General features: G+C 40.9%; 1 protein-coding gene across 3 annotated transcripts in view; it reads right to left on the reverse strand.

Annotated features, from left to right (window-relative positions):
- Positions 1-9,771: 9,771 nt before the first annotated feature.
- Positions 9,772-26,235, reverse strand: part of ggps1 (geranylgeranyl diphosphate synthase 1) — a 72,549-nt gene continuing 56,085 nt past the window's right edge. For all 3 annotated transcript variants that reach the window (XM_059982171.1, XM_059982169.1, XM_059982170.1), the window contains one exon: positions 9,772-12,674. In XM_059982171.1, the coding sequence (XP_059838154.1) occupies positions 11,919-12,653 (735 nt within the window). In that variant the 5' untranslated portion in view covers positions 12,654-12,674 and the 3' untranslated portion in view covers positions 9,772-11,918. The remainder of the gene's footprint in view (positions 12,675-26,235) is intronic.

The raw sequence follows: 26,235 nt of genomic DNA on the forward strand, positions 1-26,235 counted from the left end.
GAAGCCGGAATAAAGCGGGGGAGGGGAGGGAGGGAAGGAGTACAAGCTGTCAGGTGATAGGTGAGGGGGTGGGGGAGGTGGAATGAAGTGAGAAGCTGAGGGGCAATAGATTAAAGAGGTAAAGGACTGAAGGACAAATCATCTGTTTTGTCGTGTGCTTTTTTGTGATATCATTCCGGAGAATGTTGTCTCATTATTTAACTGCATTGCAAAGACAATAAACTGAATCTGAATCTAATAGGAGGGGAACTAAAGGGAGGAGATAGGCAGGTGAGAAGGAGCAAGGAGGAACCAGAATGGGAAATGGAAAGATAGGAACACGGGTAGAAATTACTCAAATTCAGAGAAATCAAAGTTCATGCCGTCAGGTTGAAGGCTACCCAGACAGACATGTCAGAATGGGAATTGAGGTCAAATTGGAATGGGTAGCCACCAGAAGATGTAGTATTTGTGGCAGATGAAGCAAAGGTGCTTGAAGAAGCGGTCCCTCAGTCCATGTTGAGTCCCCCTCTATATGCTGCCTGACTTGCTGAGTTGCTCCATTTTGTGCCTGTTGTTACTAATTAAAGATTTATGTTTTTGTTTCAGCAGTCTATAATCACAAGTCCAGTGGGGGAAGAAAGACAAATGGGAAAAGTAGTAACTTGGATCAGATTTGAACTGACAAAAGATTAGTCACACCATCTCAACTTCAATAGGTTAGAATTCTGTTTAACAATCTATGAGGGCAGTTCAAATCATAGATGAGGAAGAGTAATTTCAAATTGAGGTCAGTGAAGGCTTGTGTAGTAGCTTCAGGATTTTGTATTTAATTGAACTGTAGCATCATGGAGAGTCTTAACAGCCAAAGATGTTGAGACAAAAGATACTGCAGGTCAACAAAAACTGTGAAGTAAAGCCATTTCCGCAGAAAGGTGTAACACAAAGATACAGAAACAGAAAACAAGTTTATAAAAACATGAACAAATCTTGTGAAATTTGACACATATTCAAGATTTCCTTTACCCCCATTACAAATTGTTCTATTGGTCATTTATCCCAACTACTGTCCCAGCTGAATGCAAATTAAGTTTGCTTAGGTCTTAAGGCAGCGTGTTGACAAGCAGCATATGTTAACAACATCTGCCTGAATCACAGTCTTGATAGCAAAACACTGTTGATGACAAAATTTTTCACAGCGGGCCACAAAAGGCCAATAAGAATGCCCAGATACACACAAGGCAAGAGAGAACCAGAAAGTTAAACCCCGGATGGGGACGACAGACATGTCAGTGCTAAACTCAGGGTCAGCTCTGCTGAATGCCCAGTAAACACTCGCAATTTAACCCATGCAATCCCAGGCATACAGGTGCCAGGTAATGATATTTAAAAATATCATTACCCTCAGAATTACATGCCTCTCATTATTGGTCCCTGGGAAAAATACAAGCAGTGTCTGAGTCGGACACTGTTGGGCCGCTTCTGTAGGCTGTCTAGTGATTAAAGGCTCGAAACAGCCGAGGATCCGAATGTTCACTACTGATGATGTGCCCCAGTGCACACCCGTTTCGCTGAACCAAGTGGTGTCGGACCACGATAATGAAAGGCATGGACCAGATTAACCTGACTTCCCTGTACAAGCCGAGCTGACATAGCAGCTCATACTTCAAATTCTGCAGCCTAACCTCTGCCAGCCAAACATACATCCACCAGCCCTACACTCAAACCTAATCCTAAAGTCCAAAAGGGGCACACACCCCCACAAACCCTAGGCAAATTCCAAAAGGGGCACACACCCCCACAAACACTAAGCACACTCCGATTAACCCTTGCTAAACCCCCACAAACCAGATATCCTATGTCGAGAGGGGCAAGATTCAACAAAGGCAAGTGTAACATTAAACAAGATACTGTCGCAAAGAATACAATTACACCCATGTGACCAGTAACTTACTAACCCATAGGTGTTTGTTACATGGGAGGAAACTGGAGCACTGGAGGATACCCACACAGTCGTGAGGGGAATTCATACACTCATTGCAAACAGTGTTAGGAACTGAAACCATGTCTTTGCTGAATCATATGGATTTACTTCAGATAACTCAAATGGAATTGACCATATCAACAACTACTACAAATGATATGATGCTATAATTCAATAAATATTTAAGTTCACACATTTTGTTGGGACACTGTAGTTCATTTTATTGTTGTATTTCATATTACAGTACAAAATGCATTATGCAAATGCTATCAATTCCAGAGTGTAAAGGTCCATTATTGGGAGGACAAGTATATTATCGATAGAGCTCATTAGCTTACTGACCTGACTAACTGTCTCCTGAGAGTTGAGTGATGAATGGTGTGAATTCTTGGTAATGATGAAGATTGAGGAATCAGCTGAATTCCATACAATGCCAATAAGCATCATGAACTGTGCCATCAGGTGCACCAAATATAATGAGATTCAAAAGGTGACGCTGGACAGTATTTTTCTAGTTCTGAACAAAAGGGAAAAAAACCTATCAAACACATGATAGAGATTGACAGGATGGTATGGCAGGGAGTTGGTGGTACAGAGAAACAAGACAGCACTTCTCAATGATGCCAATAGCTTAAAATATTGCAAAAAAAACACCAGGCAGAACATATTCAGAGTTTTTGGTAAAATAATGGAGTAGGTCAAAATCCAGTGACCTATGCACAAGTACTTCACTTTGATTTGGTCCTCAAGCCTAACTGACATTCAGCTGAGCCTTAGAGATGTACCCAAATTCTATTTGCCACAATACATTTACTGGATGCAAATCAACCCTGAAGCTCAACCCTATCAACATTAGATCTTTGTAACACTTCAGATTTAAACCACTTCAAACTGCTCACCAACTACACTCCTGAACAGCCCTGTCCTGATAATTGGCTGTATAAATTTCCTAGCTGTCTCATTCTTTACTAGGTCTGATCTGATTCAAGTGTCATACAGGCTGAAAGGAAACAAATACCTCCTTTATCTAGGGTGAAGGGAACCAACAGTAATTACAATATAGCTCCAATTTATCAAAGCCCTCAGGGAACCCAGGGGTAGAGCCAACAGCAGATGGACACTTAACCAGCAAATGATGGTTAACAAGCTGTAATTGGGTTAAGGATGTCTTCTTCTATACCCTGGAGAAGGCTGGGAGTGTCTTTTACCTTAATGACTTCAATGCATCTTACAACACTGCAGTCAATAGTGATTATTTTAAGGGCATAAACTGCAACCCAAAAAAAAATTCATTTAGAACTGGCTTACAAACTAATATCAAGACTACAGCTATTTTAAAAAATGTGGTCACAAGTAAAATATTTATAACAACATTGCCAGGTAGGAGATCAACAATATTGTCCTGGATTTTACTGATCCAAGTTCATTAGAAAAATACAAACACAAGAGATTCTACCAGTGCTGCAAATGCAAATCAACACACAAAATGCTGGAAGAACATAGATGCTGCCTGACCCAAGTAGCTCCAGCATTTTGTACAGGTTTCATTTGAGAAGTAGGTATTTACTAGGATACTAGAGACAGCATTTACATACAGCACAGTTATTACTCTTGATGTCTCAAAGCTGAGATGGCTTCACCACAGATATTCCTCTTGGTTTCAGGACGACTTGTTCCCACTCCAGGAGTTCTGAGGTAGCTGACCTTGTCGGTGGTGGATTTCATCACCAATATTTATGCTTGTGGAGAGATGAATTTTAGATATGAGAAGTGGTCCACATTTTCTCAGTTACAGGAACTTCTCATTGGTTTTTTCATTACAGGGCAACCTGGACCTGTGCCTCCTTTTGGTTTTTGGGCCACCTGGTTGTTTATGAGGACTACCTGACAAAAATCATCTTTGCAGGGATCTTGAAACCTCAGTACTGATCTTCCCGTGGCACCATTTTTTGCTCTGCCATTGTTTAGAAGTCTGGCAAGGATATGATTAATTCATATTCGGTCTTAGTCATAGATACCTGTCACAGCACCAGCAGTACAGATATTTGTGCCATATCCAACTTCAGTGATGCCATAACCAAGCAAGTTTCATACCTTTGGTTTAAGGATCTTGCCATAAAAACTTAATTTGCATTCCTGGCAAAAAAAAAGGGTATTGGTTACACCAAGACCAAGCTCTGAATATTTTGTCAGGAGCAGAAGTTAAAGCCAACATAAAGCTAAAGGAAAGGGCATATAACAAAGCAAAAATTAATGATAAGTTAGAGGATTGGGAAGCTTTTAAAAGCCAACAGAAGGCAACTAAGAAAGTCATAATGGAAAAGCTAGCCAATAATATTAGAGTGGATACCGAAAGCTTCAGATATATAAACAGTAAGAGAAAGATGGGAGTAAACAATAGGCCGCTGGAGATAGTAATGGTGACAAGGAAATGGTGGACAAAATAAATAAATATTTTGCATCAGTCTTCACTGTGGAAGATACTAGCAGCATGCTGGAAGTTTGAGTGTGTCAGGGCAGAAATGTGTGAAGTTGCCATTAGTAGGGAGAAGGTTCTTGGGAAACCAAAAGGTCTGAAGGTAGACGTAGGCCTCTGTTAGTCTCGATAGACCATGGATTTGCACCTTGGAAAGTTTCCAGGGTGCAAGCCTGGGCAAGGTTTTTTTTAAATGGAAGATCGGCAGTTGCCCAAGCTGCAGGTCTCCCCTCTCCATGCCACCGATGTTGTCCAAAGGAAGGGCATTAGGACCCATACAGCTTTGCACCTCACAGAGCAATGTGTGGTTAAGTGCCTTGCTCAAGGACACACATGCAAGCCTCAGCCAAGGCTCGAACTAGCGACCTTCAGATAACTAGACGAACGCCTGCACCAACATGAAGGTAGATAAGTCACCTGGATCAGATGGTATACACCTCAAGGTTCTGATAGAGGTGACTGAAGAGATCATGGAAGCATTAGTAATGATCTTTAAAGAATCAATAGATTCTGGCATGGTTCCAGAGAACTGGAACATTACTCTTCAAGAAGGGAGAGAGGCAGAAGAAAGAAAATTATAGGCCAGTGAGTCTGACCTCACTGGTTAGGTGGCTGTTGGAGTCGATTGTTGAAGATGTGGTTTCAGGGTACTTGGAGGCACATAAGGCCTTTGACAAAGTTGCACACAAACTTGATTGCTTAACAACTTGGGAGCCCACAATATTACAGGAAAGATATTAACATGGATAGAGAATTGGCTGATTGGTAGGAGACAAAGAGTGGGAATAAAGGGAGCCTATTGGCCACCAGTGACCAGTGGTGTTACAAAGGGTTCTTACTTTTTATGTTATATGTGAATGACTTGGATGACATAATTGATGGGTTTGTAGCCACGTTTGCATACAATATGAAGATAGGTGGAGGGGGCAGGTAGTGATGAAGAAACAGAGGCTACAGAAGGTCTTACATTAGGGGAATGGACTAAGTGGCAGAAGGAATACAGTATCGGGAAGGGCATGGTCATGCACTTTGGTAGAAGAAATAAAAGCATAGCTTATTTTCTAAATGGAGAGAAAATTCAAACAGCTGAGGGTCAAAGGGACTTGGGAGACTCCTTGCAGGATTTCTGAAAGGTTAATTTGAAGGTTGCGTCAGCGGTGAGGAAGGCAAATGCAATGTTAGCATTCATTTCAAGCAGACTAGAATATTAAAGTATATAAAATTGAGGTCTAACAAAGCACCAGTGAAGCCTTCCTTGGAGTATTGGGAGCAGTTTTGAGCCCCTTATCTAAAAAAGGATGTGTTAACATTGGAGAGGATTCAAAAGATTCCAGGATTGGAAGGCTTGTCACAAGAAGAGTGTTTGATGGCTCTAGCTGCTACTCACTGGAATTCAGAAGAATGAGGGACGACCTCAGTGAAACCTATCGAATGGTGAAAGGCCTTGATATAAGTGGATTTTGTCCACCTTGAAGGAACCATGATTTATAGATGACAGCCATGTCATATGGCGCAGGAGTCTAAGACCAGAAGGCCAAGCTTCAGGATAGAGGGACGTCATTTTAGAATGGAGATGAAGAGGAATTTCTTAGCCAGAGAGTGGTTAATCTATAGAATTCATGGCCACAGGCTGTTGTGGAGGTCAAGTCTTTGGGAATATTAAAGGCAGAAGTTGATAAGATTCTTGATTGGTCAGGACATGAAGGGATACAGGGAGATGGAGGAGATTGGGGCTGAGAGAAAAATTGGATCAGCCATGATGAAACGGTGAAGCAGACTCAAAGAGCCAAAAGGCCAAATTCTGCTCTTATATCTTATGGTCTTCGTCAGGAGCACACGATAAGAGATCTGGGAGTTGATCATCCATTGCAATTATCAGAATGCAAAACTGGGGATATCATTGTTTCTACATAAACTGGAATGAATCTCCAGCCCACCATCAGGCAATTTAGGGATCCTAAGTGTCTTACTGGCAATAAAGTGATAATATTGTAGGCAATATTGAGGTCAGTGGGAACAGTAGATGTAGGAAAGAGGAGTTTCCCACTGGGTTAGCCTGCCAATGCAGTGGATAAGTATAATTTTTAATTATTTATACAGCACATAATAGGCCCTTTGAGCCATGCAGCCCAGCAATCCTCCAATTTAATCCTAGCCTAATCACAGAACTATTTACAATAACCAATTAACCTACCAAATGGTACATCTTTGGACTGTGGGAGGAAACCCACAGTCACGGGAAGAATATACAAACTCCTTACAAGCAGCAGCAGAATTCTGCTTTATGAATGCAGCTCAAATGAGTGGTGTTAATTCTTATTGAGGCCAATTTTTAAATCAACTCTCTTTATGCTAAAGAACCAGCCTTCTCCTTGTTAAATGTAGTTTAGTTATTCCAAGTCCATCCATGGATTGAATAGGTAGGTGAAGCAGCTCAGGTGGGACCCGTGTTGGGTCACTGCCCAACTGTTAATATGCCTCAGAACATGACTGGACTGTTGAGTTTATGTAAGAAAGTTATACATTTCATTTTGCCGACCTTTAAGGAATCACAATTTATAGATGACAGTAAGTTTTGGATTCTTGACTTAATTTGCTGTCATGGTATGGAATACGGTAGATGATCTCATACTGCAATTAATGATTGGCAGGTATGATGATGCGGGCATCGCCAAGTTTTGGCTGGAAGATCATAGTTGGGAGCTTAATATCCAAAGATACACATTATATTGAAAGAACAGATAGGTAGCCAGAAGGGGTGAAAAAAAAATCAAATCAAATCCTGACATAGGATCAGGAGATTTAGAATCCTTGTGGATAGAGTTAAGAAACTGTAAGGGTAAAATAACCCTGATGGGAGCTGCATACCGGCTCCAAATAGTAGCCAGAATGTGGGATACAAACTAAAAAGGAGCTGGAAAAGGGTTGTGATAGTCACTGTGAGATTTCAATAGGCAGTTAGATTGGGAAAATCAGATTGGGGCTGGATCCCAAGAGAGGGTATTTGTAGAATGCCTAAGAGATAGCTTTTTAGAACAGCTTGTGTGTTATAAATGACTCAGATTTGATTAGAGAGCTTGAGGTAAAGAATCCTTGGGAAGCAGTGATCATCATATGATAGAATTCACCCCAAGTTTGAGAGGAAAGACCTAAAGTCAGAGGTAGCACTACTACAGTGGAGTAAAGAATTACAGAGTCATGAGAGAGAAGCTGGCCAGAACTGACTGGAAGGAGACACTAGCAGGAATGGCAGCAGCACAGCAATGGCTGGAATTTCCAGCAGCAACTCAGAAGATGGAGATCAACACATCCCAAAGATTAAGCATTCTAAATAACGAATGCACAACCATGGTTGACAAGGGAAGTCAAAGACAGCATGAAATGAAAAGAGAAGGCATATATTTTAGCAAAAATTACTAGGAAGTAAAAGGATTGGGAAACTTAAAAACAGAAGACAACTAAAATAGCCGTAAGGGGGAGAACAGATGAAATATGAAGGGAAGCAAGCCAATAAAATAAGATACCTAAAGCTTTTTCAAATATATAAAGAGTAAAAGAAAGACAAGAGTGGATATCAGACTGCTGGAAAATTATACTGAGAGGTAGTAATGTGAGGCAAAGAAAAGGCAGATGAATTTATTAAATTTATTTGCATCGGTCTTCACTGTGGAAGACACTAGCTAGCAGAATGCAAGAAATTCAAGAGCATCAAGAGGCAGAAGTGAATGTAGTTACTATCACCAAGGAGAAGGTACTCGGGAAGCTGAAAGGTCTGAAGATAGATAACTCACCAGGACCAGATGGACTACACCGCGGGGTTCGGAAAGAGGTAGCTGAAGAGGTTCTGGAGGGATTAGTAATGATCTTTCAAGACTCACTAGATACTGGAATGGTTCCAGAGGACTGACACATTGCAAATACAACTCCACTCTTAAAGAAAGAGGCAGAAGAACAGAAATTCATAGAGTAGTTAGCCTGACTTCAGCAGTTGGGAAGATTTTGGAGGCGATTATAAAGAATGATGTTTTGGGGTACTTGGAGGCACATGATAAAATAGGCCAAAGTCAGCATGGTTTCCTTAAAAGGAAATCTTGCCTGTTAAATCTGTTGGAATTCTTTGAGGAAATAACACAGGGCAAAGCTGAGTCAGTGGATCTTTACAAGGCGCCGCTCATGAGACTGATTAACAGGAGCCCATGGTATTACAGCCAAGATTAACATCGACATGATTGGTTGACTGGCAGGAGGTAAAGAGAGGGAATAAAGGTGGTCTTTTCTGCTTCATTGCTGATGACTAGCAGTGTTCCATTGGGACTACTTCTTTTTCTCCCCCAAACTATACGTCAATGATGACAGCCAAGTTTGCGGATGAAACAAAGATAGGTGGAGGGACAGGTAATGTTGAGGAAGCACGGAGTCTGCAGATTGAGAGAATGGGCAAAGAAGTGGCAGATGGAATATGGTACAAGTGTATGGACATGCATTTTTGTAGAAGGAATAAAAGCAGAAGGCATTTTCTAAACAGGGAGAAAATTAAGAAGAATCAGAGGTGCAAAGGGACACGGGAGTCCCTGTGCAGGATTCCCTGAAGGTCAACTTGCAGCTTGAGTTAGTGGTAAGGAAGTCATATGCAATGTTCGCAGTCATTGAGGTCTAGAATACAAGAGCAAGGATGTCATATTGAGGCTTTGTAAGGTATTGATCAGACCGCATGGAGCATTGTGAGCAGGTTTTGGCCTCTTACGTAAGAAAGATGTTGGTATTGGACAGGGCCCAGAGGAGGTTCATGAGAATAACTCCAGGAATGAAAACGTTAACTGTTGAACTTTTGATGACTCTAGGGCTGAATTCACAGGAGTTCAGAAGAATGGGGAGGGGACGCAGAATCTTATCGAAACCCATCAAATATTGAAAGGTCTAGATAGAGTGGAAATGGAGAGGATGTTTCCTGTACTGAGTGAGTCTAAGACCAGAAGGTACAGCTTCAGAACAGAGGGACATCCATAGAATAGAGATCAGTAGGAATATCTTTAGACAGAGGGTAGTGAATCTGTGGAATTCAGTTGTCTGTGGCAAAGTCATTGAGTATATTTAAGAGGAAGTTGATAGGCTCTTGATTAATCAGGGAAAAAGGTTACAGGGAGCATGGGATTGAGAATGGGATAATAAATCAGCCATGATAGAATGGTGGAACAGACTGAATGGGCCAAATGGCCTAATTCAGCTCCTATGTCTTACAGCGAGACTCAAGGATAATGAGGATCTCTAGATAAGGTTCATGTTGAGAAGACTCAAAAACATGCCAACCTGAAGCAGCAGAGTGGGAATACTGTCAAGTAAAGAAGATCATGTTCCAATTTTGTCACTGCATCTGGGGAAAATTGTCCACAGAAAACGACTGATGAGCTCTCTCAGAATTCAACAATTTTAAACTTTCCCTGTCCTGACTGAGAGTTCTGCTTCATACGAGATAAACATAATTGAGATTCCCTTTTGAATGATGGATTAAAAAATTTCAACCAGAACACCACTATTATTACAACTGTTTACAAAATTACTTTTTACTATGAAAAGATCCCTAAATTTCTTGATCTTAGGCCAAAGATTCATTCCAGTAACAAATACATAGGATGTATGGTATCCTATTTATTCAAAAACCAGATTTAAAAGACACCCTGATCAAAAACCAGATCCCCTTGCACTTTAGGAAAGAAAAACAACCCTTGTCCAATCCTGGAAGCAGGCAGTCAGGCCTCATTCTCTGCACAAAGTTCACAAACAATTGACAAGGAAATGTTAAAAACCAGGCCTAATCGTCCATCTTTTGTGGGATTGATCTATCTGGCTTCCAGCTCAAGGTGGTGCTGGTGAAGCCCAGTGACTACTTATTGACAGCAGACAAACCAAAGAATACAACTAAATACTTTATTAACAAAATAGCTTCTGGTAAAATTTATGGTAAATAATCACTGCAAACAACGAGTGAAGGCAAGGCTGAGTCGAGGGTTGAAGCAACTGGGTGTGAGGTGAAGTTGAGGCAGATTCAAGGCGAACAGAGACAAGGCAAAGTTGGGGCTATGTGAAGCAAGGCTGAATCAAGGACAGGTGCACTTAAAACAAAGGTTTGATCGATCCAAGTGCCAGGTTGACTTGGAAAGGTCAGGGACAGGATAAAATGCAGTGGCAGGGTCCAGGCCCAGAGTCTATTAAAGCAACAAGGCTCGGGTCCAGGAGCATGGAACAACCCCATACTTGGACGAATTAAAAGCTGGGCCAGAGATTGAAAAGGTAGGGTACTGGGACCAGAGGCGAGGGCCAGGTTAGTTCTGCTTCCTGCTCCATGACATTTACTTGGCTCTGCACTGAACTGAGACTGGAGGCCTGTTCTGGGCTTCATGTCTGTGGGCACAGCAATGTTTACTTGGCTCTGTGCCGAACCAAGGCAGAGGTGAGGCAGACTCACTTTCATACTGAATGCTATTTGCTTACTTTAATTGTTTGCACGATTTGTTCTTTCTCCCCCCCCCCCGCACGTTGGGAATTTGACCATTTTTTTTAAAAACAGGGTTCTTTTGGGTTTCTTTGTTTTGTGGCTGCCTGTCAGGAGATGATTCTCAAGAGTGAATAATATATACATACTTTGATATGCACAATTATTAAAAAAACAATTAAGCATTTAGACTCAAAACATCCAAGAAAATAAAATGCTGTGCAGATATGGCCTGCCGATGTTGGCAGCTTGATGCATAATCTCTGGGAGGACATTTGCATGTTTGGGTTGAGCTGCACGTGAATACCTTTCCCAGGGTACATAAGGTGAGCAAAGTTACTACAACTATCAATCTGGAAACAAGGCAAGACCTCATTCTTCTTTAAAGTTCCACCTGCAGTCTGAGTGTAATAAGAAACCAATCTACAAGCTCGCAATTGTGTGTGAAAAATCAGTGATTGTCATCTTGGCACCTTTACTTCACAAAAGATTTCATGTGAGATCCCAGTGTTTTGTTCAATTGCCTTGCAACTTTTTTTCCCCCCACACAATGGCAAGCACAGGAATAAATCCTTGCAGGTAAACCTGGGATCACTGGCAGAAATGCCTCCTCCAGTTGCTGCTACAGGTTGGACAACAAGGGTGTCCAATGGGTGAAATAAGAGTCAGGCACAAAGTATTTATTTAGTATTATGGCATCTAGTGTCTGCAGAAAATCAACCATACTTACGGTCCTGAATAAAATCCTGGCAACGCACTGGAACCCAATCATACCAAAACATTAATTTTGTTACAGGATAGCCTAACATTTTTATAACCTAAACTCAACTTCATGGTTAAATCCTTTGAGGGGGAGAAAATGGACGAAAAAGTGCAGAGCATATTCAGATGAGCACAAGAGGGAGCTTATGAACAAAAGATCTGCAGGAGTGTGTATACGTCTAAAAATGAAGGAGCTAAAGTAATTAAGTGGAAAAGGAAAGTTCCTTTTATGTCTCCTTAAACAGTTGGCAAAGTTGTTCAACTAACGCTGTTAATTGTGGGTTACCACCAAGCTTACTAATGATTCTATAAGCTTCAGCTTCCAACTCTTTGAGAGTTTGCTTGGTGTACTCAGAAGAACCCACCTTTTCTAGATAGTTTACACAATATTTCTTTACATCTATATTTTCCGTTCTTTGGCGCAAAATATTCTGGACTTGAGTACTTTCTGGATGTGACCAGATGGCATGAATAAGAGGGAAGGAGAACTTGCCCTCCGTTAAATCTTCACCAAAGCCCTTGTTGTTGATGTAATCCTTGTCAAACAGGTTTGCATAATCATCACGAATTTGGAATAGAAGCCCTAATGTGTCGAGAAGCGGCTTTAAATCCAATGTCTTTTCAGAGAACAATTGCATGAGGCCAACAGCCAAGCCAAAGAGCCCTCCAGTCTTCCGCAGCACCATAGCCTTGTAATCTTCAAGGGTGGGGCAGGTGTATGTGTCTCTCCAGTAGATATCCAGGCCCTGCCCACGATGCAGCTCCAGGAGCTGCTGGGTGAAGAGTTTAATCGCTTCTGGATGGCCAAGGGTCAGCACCTTCTCCAGACTCAGGAAGTAGACATAGTTGGCAGAGTTTATGACAGAGGGAATTCCGTAGATGCTGTGTGCCACAGGAAAGCCACGGCGCAACTTGGAATTGTCCTCAATATCATCAATCAGTAAGCTGGCACTGTGCAACATTTCTGTAATTTCGATAATAACCTGGAGCAAAAAAAGAACAAAGTGAAAGAAAATGTCATAATTCTAAATTTTGGTTCAGTAAAAGAACAAACATCACATGAACATTACCATCCATCTAAGGTCTGACTAGACTACAAGCACTGCACTGGTTCTCTGATCACCCTGGAAGCAAACGATCAGTTACAAACTGCCTCTGAAACCAGGATCTTCCTTGTCTAACCAGTGGAAACAGCCATGAAGCAGCTCTAGAGTTCAGCTGCCTGTTACTTCTAATCCCTGACCCCAAAGATATCTTTAATTTCCATATCTTTCCCAATCCCTTCATCAAAATCAATTCAGTTTTTTCTCTTCCATATTGCCCCACAATGCAGTTTCCTTCATATCAAACTCCCACACCAACTGTCCCATCCAAACTTGCTCCCATTGCAGTTGCCCATTTTCAAAACCAATAGGCAAGCAGAATAAGTTTGTTTTGCTAATACCCTAAACCTCAAATTTCCTTTTGGACTTGCCAGTTCAAAAAGAGATTAGCTTTGGCACATGTACATCAAAATGGAACATACAATGAAATGATTCATTTCTATCAATGGCCAACAGTAACAGCATGCTTTCAATGTCTTTCCAGGAGGGGGGTGGGGGGGGGGGAAGAGAAAAAAAAACAATCGAGCACCCAGAGGCAATCCATATTCATGGTGAGAATGTGAGAATGTACAAACTACTGCCAGACAACAGCAGGAATTAAACCTGATCACTGACGCTGTACTGAAGCTGGCTGGTGCCAACTGGTTGCGTACATTGATGGCACCCAACTTGAGCTATTTCTACTTAAATTTCCATCATTTCCACTGTATAAAAAGACTGCTTGGATGTGCTGGAATTTCTTCCAGTTAAATAATGGGTAGAACAAAGTCACCTTCAGCTTCACTACATAATTGCAAATCCACCCAAATCCATTGTCTGAAGCTGTTCAAAGGCTTAGAATCTTACACATCTCAGAGTTGCCAATCACATTATATCTATAGTGCAATCCACTTCCATCCTTAAAACTCATCTTTGAAATGCTTATCTAAATTCAGAACACTTATTCTGGTAGTTGAATCAGTCAGTATCACATCCATCATAAACTTTGACTCAGCCAATATTTTCTGCCTGTATTCTATTTCACAGCAGCCTTCTCATTCATGTTCAATGACCTTTGCTTCCAATAACTGCAGTTTACAACTCTGACTATCAGCTTTCTAACTGTTCAGAAATCCTTTTGGTTTAGTATCCAACTCACTTTCCATGCTCCCTTCACTGGATAATTACACCACTTTTCACCAAGCGTTGGTATATCAAAAATCCAATAATCTGTAAAATCTGAGAGTCTGGCATGAAGTTTAAGGGATGCATGTTTAGAGTTTTAGTTCTTCTACCACATGGTACATGGAGCTTAGAAAAATAGAGTGCTATGCGCTAGGGAAATTCTAGGCAGCTTCTAGTAGATTACATGGTTGGCACAACATTGTGGGCCGAAGGGCCTGCAATGTGCTGCAGATTTCTATGTAGCACATAGTTAAATCTCAACACCACTCTTTAATCCCTTTTCAGCCCTCAAGGAAAAGCTCCATCTTCAGCAGTTCAAGCTACGGGATATTACATCCCACCTGAGGTACTGCATAAATCAGGATGTTGCCAAGCTACAATGGACCAAAAATACTTTGCTTTCCAAAGTTCAGGAGGTTGCAATGAAGTGAAATTCAGATTTGAAATTATCAAATGTTGTATTCAGCCTTGGAGACTTTAATGATCTAGAATAGGGAAAAATAGTAAAGACCTCAACTCTCCTGACACAACGAGTAAATTCATCCTTATTGACTTCAAATATCTGAAGTCCTATCAACATCACAGTGCTTTTAGTAGTAGCACTGTGATTGTCTGGTGAAATATCCAATTCTTTTCTCAATGTTGCGGCAGAGTTCCAAGTACTGCTGCATCAGCTGTTTAAAAACCTTTATTCAACAAATTCAGACATAATTATCCCTTAGTTCCAGCTTTGCATTATAATGTTTCTCAGCAAGTATTTAAATAGAAAACAAAAGATGACATAGCACAGAAAATATCTACAAAAACGATCTAACATTCCCAAATTGGACTGCAGTATAGGGAAACCTGATATACTGGCTCGAGCTCATTGCAAGCAATGACTCATTTTAATAATCTAAGATGAACAGTCAAAAGTAAAGTAATTGGTAGGAAAACACTAAAACATTCAACATTTTTCACAACCCCTTAGCCACTAATGACCTTCCTGCTTGTGTATCAAATGACAACTCGGCACAAGAAAACAGCTATTATTAGTTCTGTGTTACTTCAGGCACTGGTATCCCTCATTACAATAATCCCATGCTCCAAAATATGTGCTGATCTGATTATGTTGAAATAGCAGACGTGACCTAATAAGCTTGGAGTAATGTAGCATTCAGTAAAAGACGCATAACCCTTGAGACAAGAATTTTCATGGTACTATTGTGCACTATTACAACCTGTAGGAACTGGAAAAGGAAAGCTCAACTTAACAGGTTTCCAATCCCAATGTGCCAAAATTGCTGAATACACATTGTTCACTCGACCGCATTTAAAGACAGCAACTTGAAGACATCTCTCATTCTTTATGAACGTACATACTTGACTGCACCACCTACCCCCTCAACCCTCCCCCACCACAGAATTAGCTTGCATTTATTCCTCTATATTGATAACAAATCCTTAAACTAGCAGTATTATCTGCTGTAATATAGAAGGGCACCGAAAACTCAGCATTCCATCCTGCACCCCTAATCTTTCAAGATTAGCTAGAGCATTCGTGATGTGAATATTAAGTTCAAGCATATCCATGAATACAGCATTCCTCAGGGGTCAAGGTGTAGAACACCATACCAACAGTCACACACAGCACAAGGTACGTATAATTATAACAGTTACAAAAATAATATAGCCCAAGTCCTGAGTGTCATGGCCTGTAGACTGATGGTGCATGGGGCATGGGATGTTGTCCTGGAGCAGTTCTCATCATACACTAGTGCAACAGCAGGTCTTTCACTGAGCAAGCTCTGGAGTGCAGCACTGAAGGAAGGGGCCAGCTCCCAACCTAGCACAGACTCCAACATACTTGCCAAGTTTCTGCTCTCTCCCACACTGCCTCTGGTATCTTCTCCCCCCGGCAGTTGCACTAGGTGACCCCAGAGAACGAGGGCTCCATTGCCGTTAGTCTCGCCGATGAACCAGTGAACTGGACTTGCAGAATTCAACATTGCCAATATGAAACAGGGGAAATGTCCATGACAATCATTTGCAACGTTTGTTGGATGGCACACTGCCTTTTACGCCTCACTCTGGGTGGGGTGGGAGTTACAGGCAGCAACATGGTACACACAATAAGTCCAGCTCCACTGCTATCAAGCAAATCACTAGTGGGACTTAATGTTTTTAATATGCAGCAGTGTCTTGTGATCATAAAAAAGACACAATGGACAAATAATTACATCATTATCTGAACCCAGAAGAGCCCCTACAACTGAGTGCGCCAACATTTTACCAGGACGAGGTCATGTTATTCAGTCAATCCTGTGCTTATTACACCAACACACAATGCAATGCTTTTCACCATTGGATATTTTAATAGAACAAATTGCATTGTTAATTGATGATGAATCACACAAGAGCTGTAGGACTGAAGAAAGCCAATTCAGCTCAATGCCAGCTCATTGCAACTGCAAGTTTTTCCTCACTCCTTCATCCAATCACTTCCAATCTAAGTGCAAAAAGGTTAATATTTGATGTTCATAACTTTTGCTTCCCACTCTAGCAGTGCATTCAATTATCCCGATGATGGCATATGGAAAATTTTTCCCCCTTAGGTCACTTTTATAATACTATCTGGCAAAGACCATAAAACCAGAATTAGGCCATTACACCCATAGAGTCTGCTTTGCCATTCCAATATGGCTGATCCATTTCTCCCTTCCTCAGCTCCACTCCCCACAACCTTTGATGCCATGTCCAATCAAGAACCTATCAAAAGTTAAAGTCTGTCCCGAGCCTTATAGGCTCAAGACCAGTGCTTATGCCGGTTTCCGTGGCATGAAGCGACTGAGAGTACGAGACTCCCCACGGATAGGACGCCACTCTATCGCCAGTATCCATTTTCAGCTGGGTGGACTGGAGCAGTGTGTGGTTGAACGCTTTGCTCAAGGACACAACACGCTGCCTCGGCTGGGGCTCGGATTCACAACCTTCAAATCGCTAATCCAAAACCTTAACCACTTGGCCACATGCCACAAGAAGCTATCAAGCTCTGCCTTAAATATACCCATATCTGGCCTCCATAGCTGCCTGTGGCAATAAATTCCACAAATTCACCACCCTCTGGCTAAAGAAATTCCTCCTCATCCATTTTAAATGAATGCTCCACTATCCTGAGGCCATGCCTTCTTTGTCCTAAACTCCCCTACTATGGGAGTCAACTTTTTCACATCTACTCTGTCTAGGCCTTTAACATTCGAAAGGTTTCAGTCAGAAACACTCTCATCCTTCTCAATTCCAATGAATCCAGACCCAGAGCTATCAAACATTCCTCATGTGATAACTCTTTCATTCCCGGAATCATCCTTGTGAACTTCCTCTGAACCCTCTCCAATGCCAGAACATCTTTTCCTTAGATGAGGAGCTCAAACCTGTTCATAATACTCAAGGTGAGGCCTCCCCGGTGCTTTATAAAGCCTGAGCATCACATCCCTGCTCTTGTATGAAAGGCCTCTTGAAATGAATGCGAACATTGCATTTGCCTTCCTCATCACCGACTCAACCTGCAAGTTAACCTTCAGGGTGTTCTGCACAAGGACTCCCAAGTCCCTTTGCATCTCAGATTTTTAAATTTTCTACCCGCTTAGAAATAGAAAATAGTCCGCACATTTATATCTACTACCAAAGTGCATGACCATGCATTTTCCAACACTGTATTTCATTTGCCACTTTCTTGCCCATTCTCCTAATCTATCTTAGTCCTTCTGCATCCTAACTGTTTCCTCAACACTACCTGCCCCTCCACCAATCTTCATATCATCTGTAAACTTGGCAATAAAGCCATTTATTCCATCACCTAAATCATTTATATACAGCATAAAAAGAAGTGGTCCCAACACCGACCCCTACTGAACATCGCCAGTCACTGGCAGCCAACCAGAAAAGGATCCTTTTATTCCCATTGACTGCCTCCTAACAATCAGCCAATGCTCTAACCATGTTAGTAATTTTCCTGTAATACCCTGGGCTCTTAACTTGGTAAGCAACCTTATGTGTGGCATCTTGTCAAAGACCTTTTAAAGTCCAATATACAATATCCACTGCATCCTTTATTTATCCTACTTTTAATCTCCTCAAAGAATTCCAACAGGTTCGTCAGGTAGGATTTTCCCTTAAGAAAACCATGCTGATTTTGTCCTATCTTGTAATATGTTACCAAGTACTCCATAATCTCATCCTAACAATTGACTCCAAGGAGGGGGCCACAGTACAGGATTGAATAAAGCTGCAGAAAGTTATAAACTCAGCCAGTTCTATCATGGGCACTACTTTTACTAGCACTTAAAACATTTTCAAAAAGACTATGCTTCAAAAAAGATGGCATCCATCATTAAGGACCCCTACCACCAAGGATGTGCCCTGTTCTCATTGCTACTATCAGGCAGGATGTAGAGGATCCTGAAGAAACTCAATGTTTTAGGAACAGATTCTTCCCCACTGCCATCAGTTACTGAATGGGCAATAAACCCATGAACACTACCTCACTAATTTTGTTCACTATCTTTTTTTACATTATTTAAATATCTTATTGTAATATAATTTTTATAATTGTGTACTGGACTGTTCTGCTCAAAGATTCAAAGCACATTTATTATCAATATATGTATGCAGTATACAACCTTGAGATTCGTCACCAGACAGCCATGAAACAAAGAAAATCATGGAACCCATTCAAAGAATGCAAAAAACAAAACATGCAAATAACAAAAAAGAATGAGGGAAAAAACACAGAATATAAAACACAAATTGAAAGAGTCCAGCACATTCAGTTCAATCTAGTGTTAGGTCATCAGGCCACCCTTATTAAAATCACCCAACAACAAAAAGAGCAACCAGAACACATCATCACGAGTCCAATCCACAAACCGAGGCAACTAAATTTTCAAGACCCAGGACTCCCACACAATTGTCCAGTGGCATCAACTGAAAGGCAGGCTTCTTAGCCTCGAGACTGCACACTTCACTCAAAAGCTCACAAAACATTCTTAGAGACAGCAAAGTTCCAGATCACTCAGTTGACCCGAAAACTCACCACCATAATATAGATCACAGGCTCCAACAGTGGGAGAACTACATTTGAAAGAAAAAGATGCAAAATTAGTAAAAGAGGTAGTTTTGTGAACAGTCCAAGAGATGTTGCCCTTAGTGGCAATCACTGGCACCATCTTCTTCCACAATACACAAATTTCACTATGCATGCCAATGATATTAAACTTGATTTTGGATTCACTGCTCTAGGCCAGAGGTTCCCAACCCCTCAGTTAATGGTAGGGGCCCATGGCATAAGAAAAAAAAGGTTGGGAAAACTTGTTCTAGACATTCACACAACCACCTTGTTATATTCTGGATGCTGCATTGATCTTATTAATACAAACCCCAAATAAAACCAGAGAAGGCAAATGCCCTAATTTTGGAACTAGTTTCAGACAGGCTTACCCCTTTAAAAACCTTACTTTTTCTCCATAAAAACACAAAATGCTGGCAGAACTCAGCAGGCCAGACAGCATCTGTGGGAGGAGGTAGTGACGACGTTTCAGGACGAAACTCTTCATCAGAAGGGTTCCTGATGAAGAGTTTTGGCCCGAAACGTCGTCACTACCTCCTCCCATAGATGCTGTCTGGCCTGCTGAGTTCTGCCAGCATTTTGTGTTTTTATTTATTTCCAGCATCTGCAGATTCACTCGTGTTACTTTTTCTCCATGCCTGGTTTAAAGAATAGTGATGGCTATCCGTACTGTGACAGTGACAGTGCAAAGAGCTGAAAGACTAAAGAGTTGCGTAACAATCAAAATTTATATTTGAATTAGTGGGCAGCTCTACGGCAAATGTGACTGGGCAATTCTAGAACTAAGCCCAGCTGAAGGAATTTGTTTACTCCAGTTGTTATGTTCAGCAATATTTTCCTCACTGCTTTCTTGAGCATTACTTTCAAATGTAGGCAGTGTCTGCATGTTTTGATTTCTGACTCCTTTCTTTTGAAATACAATGGATTTTGGTTAATTGAGACACAGGCACCAGTCCATTTTAGTCTAATTAAGCTGCTGCCCCAATTAGCTGAAGTTTCATACAAGAAGATGAAAGGTATAAAAAAGACAAATTACTGTTTAACTGAGTAGCAAATATTATATTTCAATGAAATAAAGAATTCTACTAGCACTATAAAATTGTATTAGTTCCTAATAGTTACAATTCAGGAATTCATCCAGTGTACGCATAATGCCATGATTTTTTGATTGACTGTAATTGAACAAAATCAATGCAAACACCCAGTGCAGATATAGGACAGCATCGTACAATTCTATTGATATTATCCTCCAAATCTTCATTTTCATTGTAACATTCAAGATGATTGTGACATCTTCAAATTCCTCATAGTTCCCAACTCCTTCATTAAAACTGTTTTTCACTCCCAACCGTTCCTGACATCTCCAAGCCTGAATTATAGAATGCACAGTGAGCGAAACCGTTCTGAATTGTCTTGCTGCTTATTTTTCATCAATTAGAAACAAAAATCACAAAAAAAAACACAAACACATGCAACTGACTATTTATAAACTTTACTTCACTTTAAGCCGTGTAGTGACTAATGGCCACACAAGTTCAAGTTAGAAACTGTTCGGCAACACGCTCCTGTCTCAATTAGATGGTTTAGCGTCCCAAATAAATGAAGGGAATCCCAGCTGTTTTTGAAAGTAATAAATCTATCTAGTAGTTTTGTGATGAGCTCCTTAATCATGGACAAGATCAAAATGAAGTCAGAAAAAGTGCACTCATGCTGAAAATATTAAAACATCTGTCAAAAAAACAATAAGCTGTACAGGAGAAATATTTAACTTCTAACTCTTGCACTCTTGGGATGAGAGGAAATGAAAGCAGATATTCTCTGGGTCATGAACCAAGGAAATTAGCCTATTACATGATAGGCACAATATCTAAACCACAGGGCTGACAGCCTCCCAACACAGGTGTACAGGTTTGTACAAAATCATTCATTTTAACTTGTTTTCAGACTCTGGGCTTCCAGTCAAGGCTGTCATTATTGTAAATCAAGTTATTTTCTTGAAGCAAATGTGCCCCAAATAAATTGTTTATTTCACTGCACAGTTGTCCTGGTGCTGGCCCATGCTGTGCTTTTGCTGATCATTTTTCCAGCAGGAAAAGAAAACAAACTTAAAAAAATAATGGAATTTCATTAGTGTTTAAGACAATGTTGAAGAAATGAGGGACAGATGATTCCACATAGGGGGGCCCCAACTTTGAAACAAATAGAAGTTGACTCTTTAGCAACGAGTCTGTCACACAGCTGATGAACTATACATACCTTTCCTTGCCTCTCAAAGCACCAATTAAGTTAATTTATTTGCTGTCTTCGCAGAAGACTGCTCCAAGTTTCTGCTAACTTCTGCTTGAGAAGTTTCCCAAAGGCCAGTTTAATTTCATACCTTAGGAATATTGCTTCTTTCAGAACCCTTTACCAAAGGCAATTGATCCTTTTGCCTTTCAAAGTCTAGGGAACACAAGTTTGTGTCATCTCTTTTCTTAATCTTATACTGTGAGTATAAGTATTATTCTAGGAAATTACTAGCGTACTTCCTCCAACGTAAATCTTTCCAAACACATAGTGATCAATGGCTTTTAGTAGCTCTATGCATATTAAAACATAGCAAAAATGTGTCATTGACGTCAGTGACTAACAGTCTGAGATGTGCTTGAGGCAGCCTGCAAATGTCACTATGCTTCCAGCACCAACATAACTTGCCCCCCACCTGCCACCAACATTACATGCCCCCCATGTATATTTGGAATGTGGAAGGAACCCAAGTATCTGTAGGAAATGCACAGTCATGGAGAGAACGTATAGACACCTTACATACAACAATGGAATGAACCCAAGTCACTGGTACTGTAATAGCATTATGCTAATTATTATGCCACTGTGACTGAATCTTTACTTATCCAGGAAGGTATGTAGAGATATAGATCAGTTTAACCCCATGAAAACAGTCCCACATTCCATGTTCCTTTGATTATTTCCAGTGCTTAATCAGTGTACTTTACCACCCAAATGTTTCTCAACATTAACCATTTAAAACTTCAGCTCCATTCTTTAACATCTGCCAATGCAAAAACCCTTTGTCTTAGATTTCCTAACATGAAGGCTATTACATCTATTTTTGCCAGCTCATGTTACCCTTTGAGATTCGCTTCTTCGAGGTTAGTTCACAGAACCTACTACATTGTGTGCAATCCAGACCAACAGTAAAAATCAAAATCTAACAGTTAAATAGCAAAGTAGTACCGACCAACAGCAATAATTTGAGGATATTAAATCAACATCCTTGTCAATTCACACTGACCAGACAGTTTCCTTTGCATTAGAACACAAATATAAAGCTTCCAATAGCCTTCCCTGCAGTATCTCACAGACCAGGACGACGCTGGAAGTGGGAAAGAGTACTAGATTATTTTCAATGGTGGGCTTTCGGGACTGGACGATTCAGGATAACTAACTTATTGACTGAGCTTAACTTTTTACACAAATTTAATTTTAAAGTGATTCACTGGAGAACGTAAAAATCCGACAATGTTCAAGTTAACCAGTTTCTTCCTAGGGACCTTCAGAAACCACCCCCCCCCCCCCCCACGCATGGTACAAAGAATCAACAGAAATACAACATTTAATAAGGTTGCATTCTAACTACAGACAGGCAACTCCATTCTGCAAACACAACTGTGGCTTTAAGCTTTTTAAACACACAACAGACCACCCCATCCCAGAATAAAATTCCTACAAAACCTCAACTGCTGGATAAAATGGTTCCTCTGTGCAGGTATCCTGGATTTTGAATCACCTACTACCATAAATTACCTTTGAAGTAATAAACAGCCACTCAGCTGACTAGCAGATTCTGATAAATAACCATTACAATTAGATCTCATCCCACCTTTCAAAGAAATACATTTTCCACTTTGATGCATAGCTCAAACTTACTTGCTTGCTACAAATGTAGCATATATTGTATACCATACGACCATAAGACATAGGAGCAGAATTAGTCTATCTGGCCCATCAAGTCTGCTCTGCCATTCAATCATGGCTGATCCTTTTTTTTTTGTCCTCCTCAACCCCAGTTTCTAGCCTTCTCCTTGTAATCTTTGATGCCATGTCCCAATCAAGAACATATCAATCTCTGCCTTAAGTACACCCAACAAACTGACCTCCACAGCTGCATGTGACAACAAATTCCACAAATTCACCACTCTTTGGCTAAAGAAATTTCTCCACATCTCTGTTTTGAAAGGGCACCCTTTATCCTGAGGCAGTGCACTCTTGTACTGGACTCTCTCACCATGGGAAACATCCTTTCCACATCTACTGTCTAGGCTTTTCAACATTCGATGACATCCCTCCTTATCCTTCTGAATACCAGCAAGTATGGACCAAGAGCCATCAAACATTCCTTGTATGATAACCTTTCCTGATTCATTCCTGAAATCATCTTTGTAAACTGTCTCTGGACCCTCTCCAATCCCAGTACAACTTTTCTAAGATGAGGAGCCCAAAACTGTTCACAATACTCAAGGTGAGGCCTCATCAGTGCCTTATAAAGCCTCAGCACCACATCCTCACTCTTGCGTTCTAGACCTCTTGATAAGAATGCTAACATGGCATTTGCCTTCCTCACCACCGACTCAACCTGCAAATTAACCTTCAGGGTGTTCTGCACAAGGACTCCCAACTCCCACTGCATCTCAGATTCCTGAATTTTCTCTGTTTAGAAAATAGTCCACACATTTATTTCTACTACCAAGGTGCATGACCGTGCATTTTCCAACATTGTATTTCATTTGCCACTTTTTTGTTCATTCTCCTAATCTGTCTTAGTCCTTCTGCCTCTTAACAATTTCCTCAACACTACCTGCCCCTCCACCAATCTTCATATCATCTGCAAACTTGGCAACAAAGCCATCTATTCCATCATCTAAATCATTTACATACAGCATAAAAAGTGGTCCCAACACTGACCCCTGTGGAACACCACTTGTCACTGTCAGTCAACCAGAAAAGGATCCTTTTATTCCCACTTGCTGCCTCTTACCAATCAGCCCATGCTCTAATCATTTCAGTAACTTTAACTCTTAACTTGGTGAGCAGCCTCATGTGTGGCACCTTGTCAACATATGCAGTATACAACATATATACTTATGTTGTCAAAATACACATACACTCAGTGGCCACTCTTTAAGTGCAGGAATGAAACCTGGAGTGGTCTTCTGCTGCTGTAACCTAACCACTTCAAGGTATGATGTGTTGTGCATTCAGAGATGCTCTTCTGCATATCACTATAGTAAATACATAAGTAATCTGACTTACTGTAGCCTTCCTGTCAGCTTGAACCAGTCTAGCCCTTCTCCTCTGACCTCTCTCATTGACAAGATGTGTTCACCAACAAAACTGCTGCTTTGATTTTTGGCTTCAATGCAGGGACCCTAACACTGAACACCAAATGAAATTGAAAGTAGAAATGAATTACTGTCACATCTGGAAGCAGTGTCTGGGTCCTTGGATGGTGGGATCAGAAGAAGTGAAGTGATACATCTCCTGCAAAGGCACAGAAAAGTGGGAAAAGTAGCTTGAGGATAACAGCTGGTGGAGACAAAAATCAGGATGGAGCTTTGCAGAAACTGTCCCTCAGAAATGCTGGACTGGAGGTGGCCAAAATTGTTGATTATTGATGAACTCAAAGGTCATTGAGGTGGAGATGTAGCTGCTTTGAAGAAGGGGTGAGAAAAAAAATGCAGTGAATACTTGAGATGTAGGCAAAGGCTCTGTCAAGAGCTTATATCAGGAGGGAAAGGATCCGAGGCACGCCCGTGTGGAAAGCCTAGTTAATAGGGGTACAACAGACAGAAAAACTGGGACAATAGCCACCTTCTTACACTGACTTCTCACCTTTTTACCAGTCCTGAAGAAGAGGCTTGGCCCAAAATATTGACTGTTTATTCCTTTCCATAGATGCTGCCTGGCCCATTGAGTTCCTCCAGCATTTTGTGTGTTGCTTACAAGAAGCAGGATAGGATTGCAATAGAGGGCTTAATACTTTAACAGCTACAACTGTAATTGTACACTCTGGCCTGTAGATGGCACTAAAAGGCAATCTTCAATCATGGTACAGTACAGCTAAATACTACAGCCAAGTAAATCCAACCGCGGCACTTTAGTAAATGATATTTGCCATTACATATTCAAGATTATTGTTATTTTCAGAACGCAAATAAAGATGATGAAATATTTGTTACTTGGGATTAGTAATAATAAAAAAAAACTATATAACATACTTTGATTGTATGCCTATAAAGTAAAACTCGGCACATGTGTCTGACTGACACGAAATGATAATGTATTAGTGCTTTGGGGTGGGGAGGGATGATGTTAATCAGCCTTATGCTTGGGAAAGTAACTGTTTTAGAGTCTGGTGGTCCTGGTGTGGGTGCTATGTAGCCTCCTCCCTAATGGGAGTGGAATAAACTGTCCATGATCAGGATGCACGGGGTTCCAAGATGTTATTGTCCCTTTTCTGGAACCATTGCATATATGTTGGCAGGTAGGTTGGTGTCGTTGTACGAGTTGGGCAGTTTTGACTATCCACTAAAGAGCTTTCCTGACCACTGTGGTTTCTGCACCTTGTAGTAATGCAGCTTGTTAGGATGCTCTCTATTGCACATTTGTAGAATGATGTGCATGTATCTGTGCATAGCCCAGCTCTCTTCAGAAAGAATATGAATTGTTCAACTTTCCTGATAGTGTAAACTTACCATACTCTCCCAACCCACTCATGGTCACCCATCTGTCCAGTGGCTGACTGTTGTTGATATAAAATCTTTCCAGTATACTAATTCCAGGTACCCCACACCAATTAAGGGTTTCTGTTGAGATGAGCTTCCCATGAACCATAAAGGGACCAGTTCTGGTGAATCTTACAACAGACAGGGGTTGGGAAGGGTTCAAGCAACCAGTGGCATAGGATAGTAAAATGGTAAATGAAAATCAAATGTGTAAAGGAAGGGGGCAAAAACTAAATTATGTAGCAGAAATTAGAACTGAACTATAACCACTGCTCAAGGCTCTTTACCTTCATGTTTGTACCTGGTTCACCCATCAATCTGCAATAGTTGGCTGCTAGCTCCTAACAAACCATTAAATGGGTATTTAAAATTTTTCTTTACACTCCATTCC

Source organism: Hypanus sabinus, chromosome 10 (genome assembly GCF_030144855.1).
Source record: "Hypanus sabinus isolate sHypSab1 chromosome 10, sHypSab1.hap1, whole genome shotgun sequence".
Classification (NCBI taxonomy): Eukaryota; Metazoa; Chordata; class Chondrichthyes; order Myliobatiformes; family Dasyatidae; genus Hypanus; species Hypanus sabinus.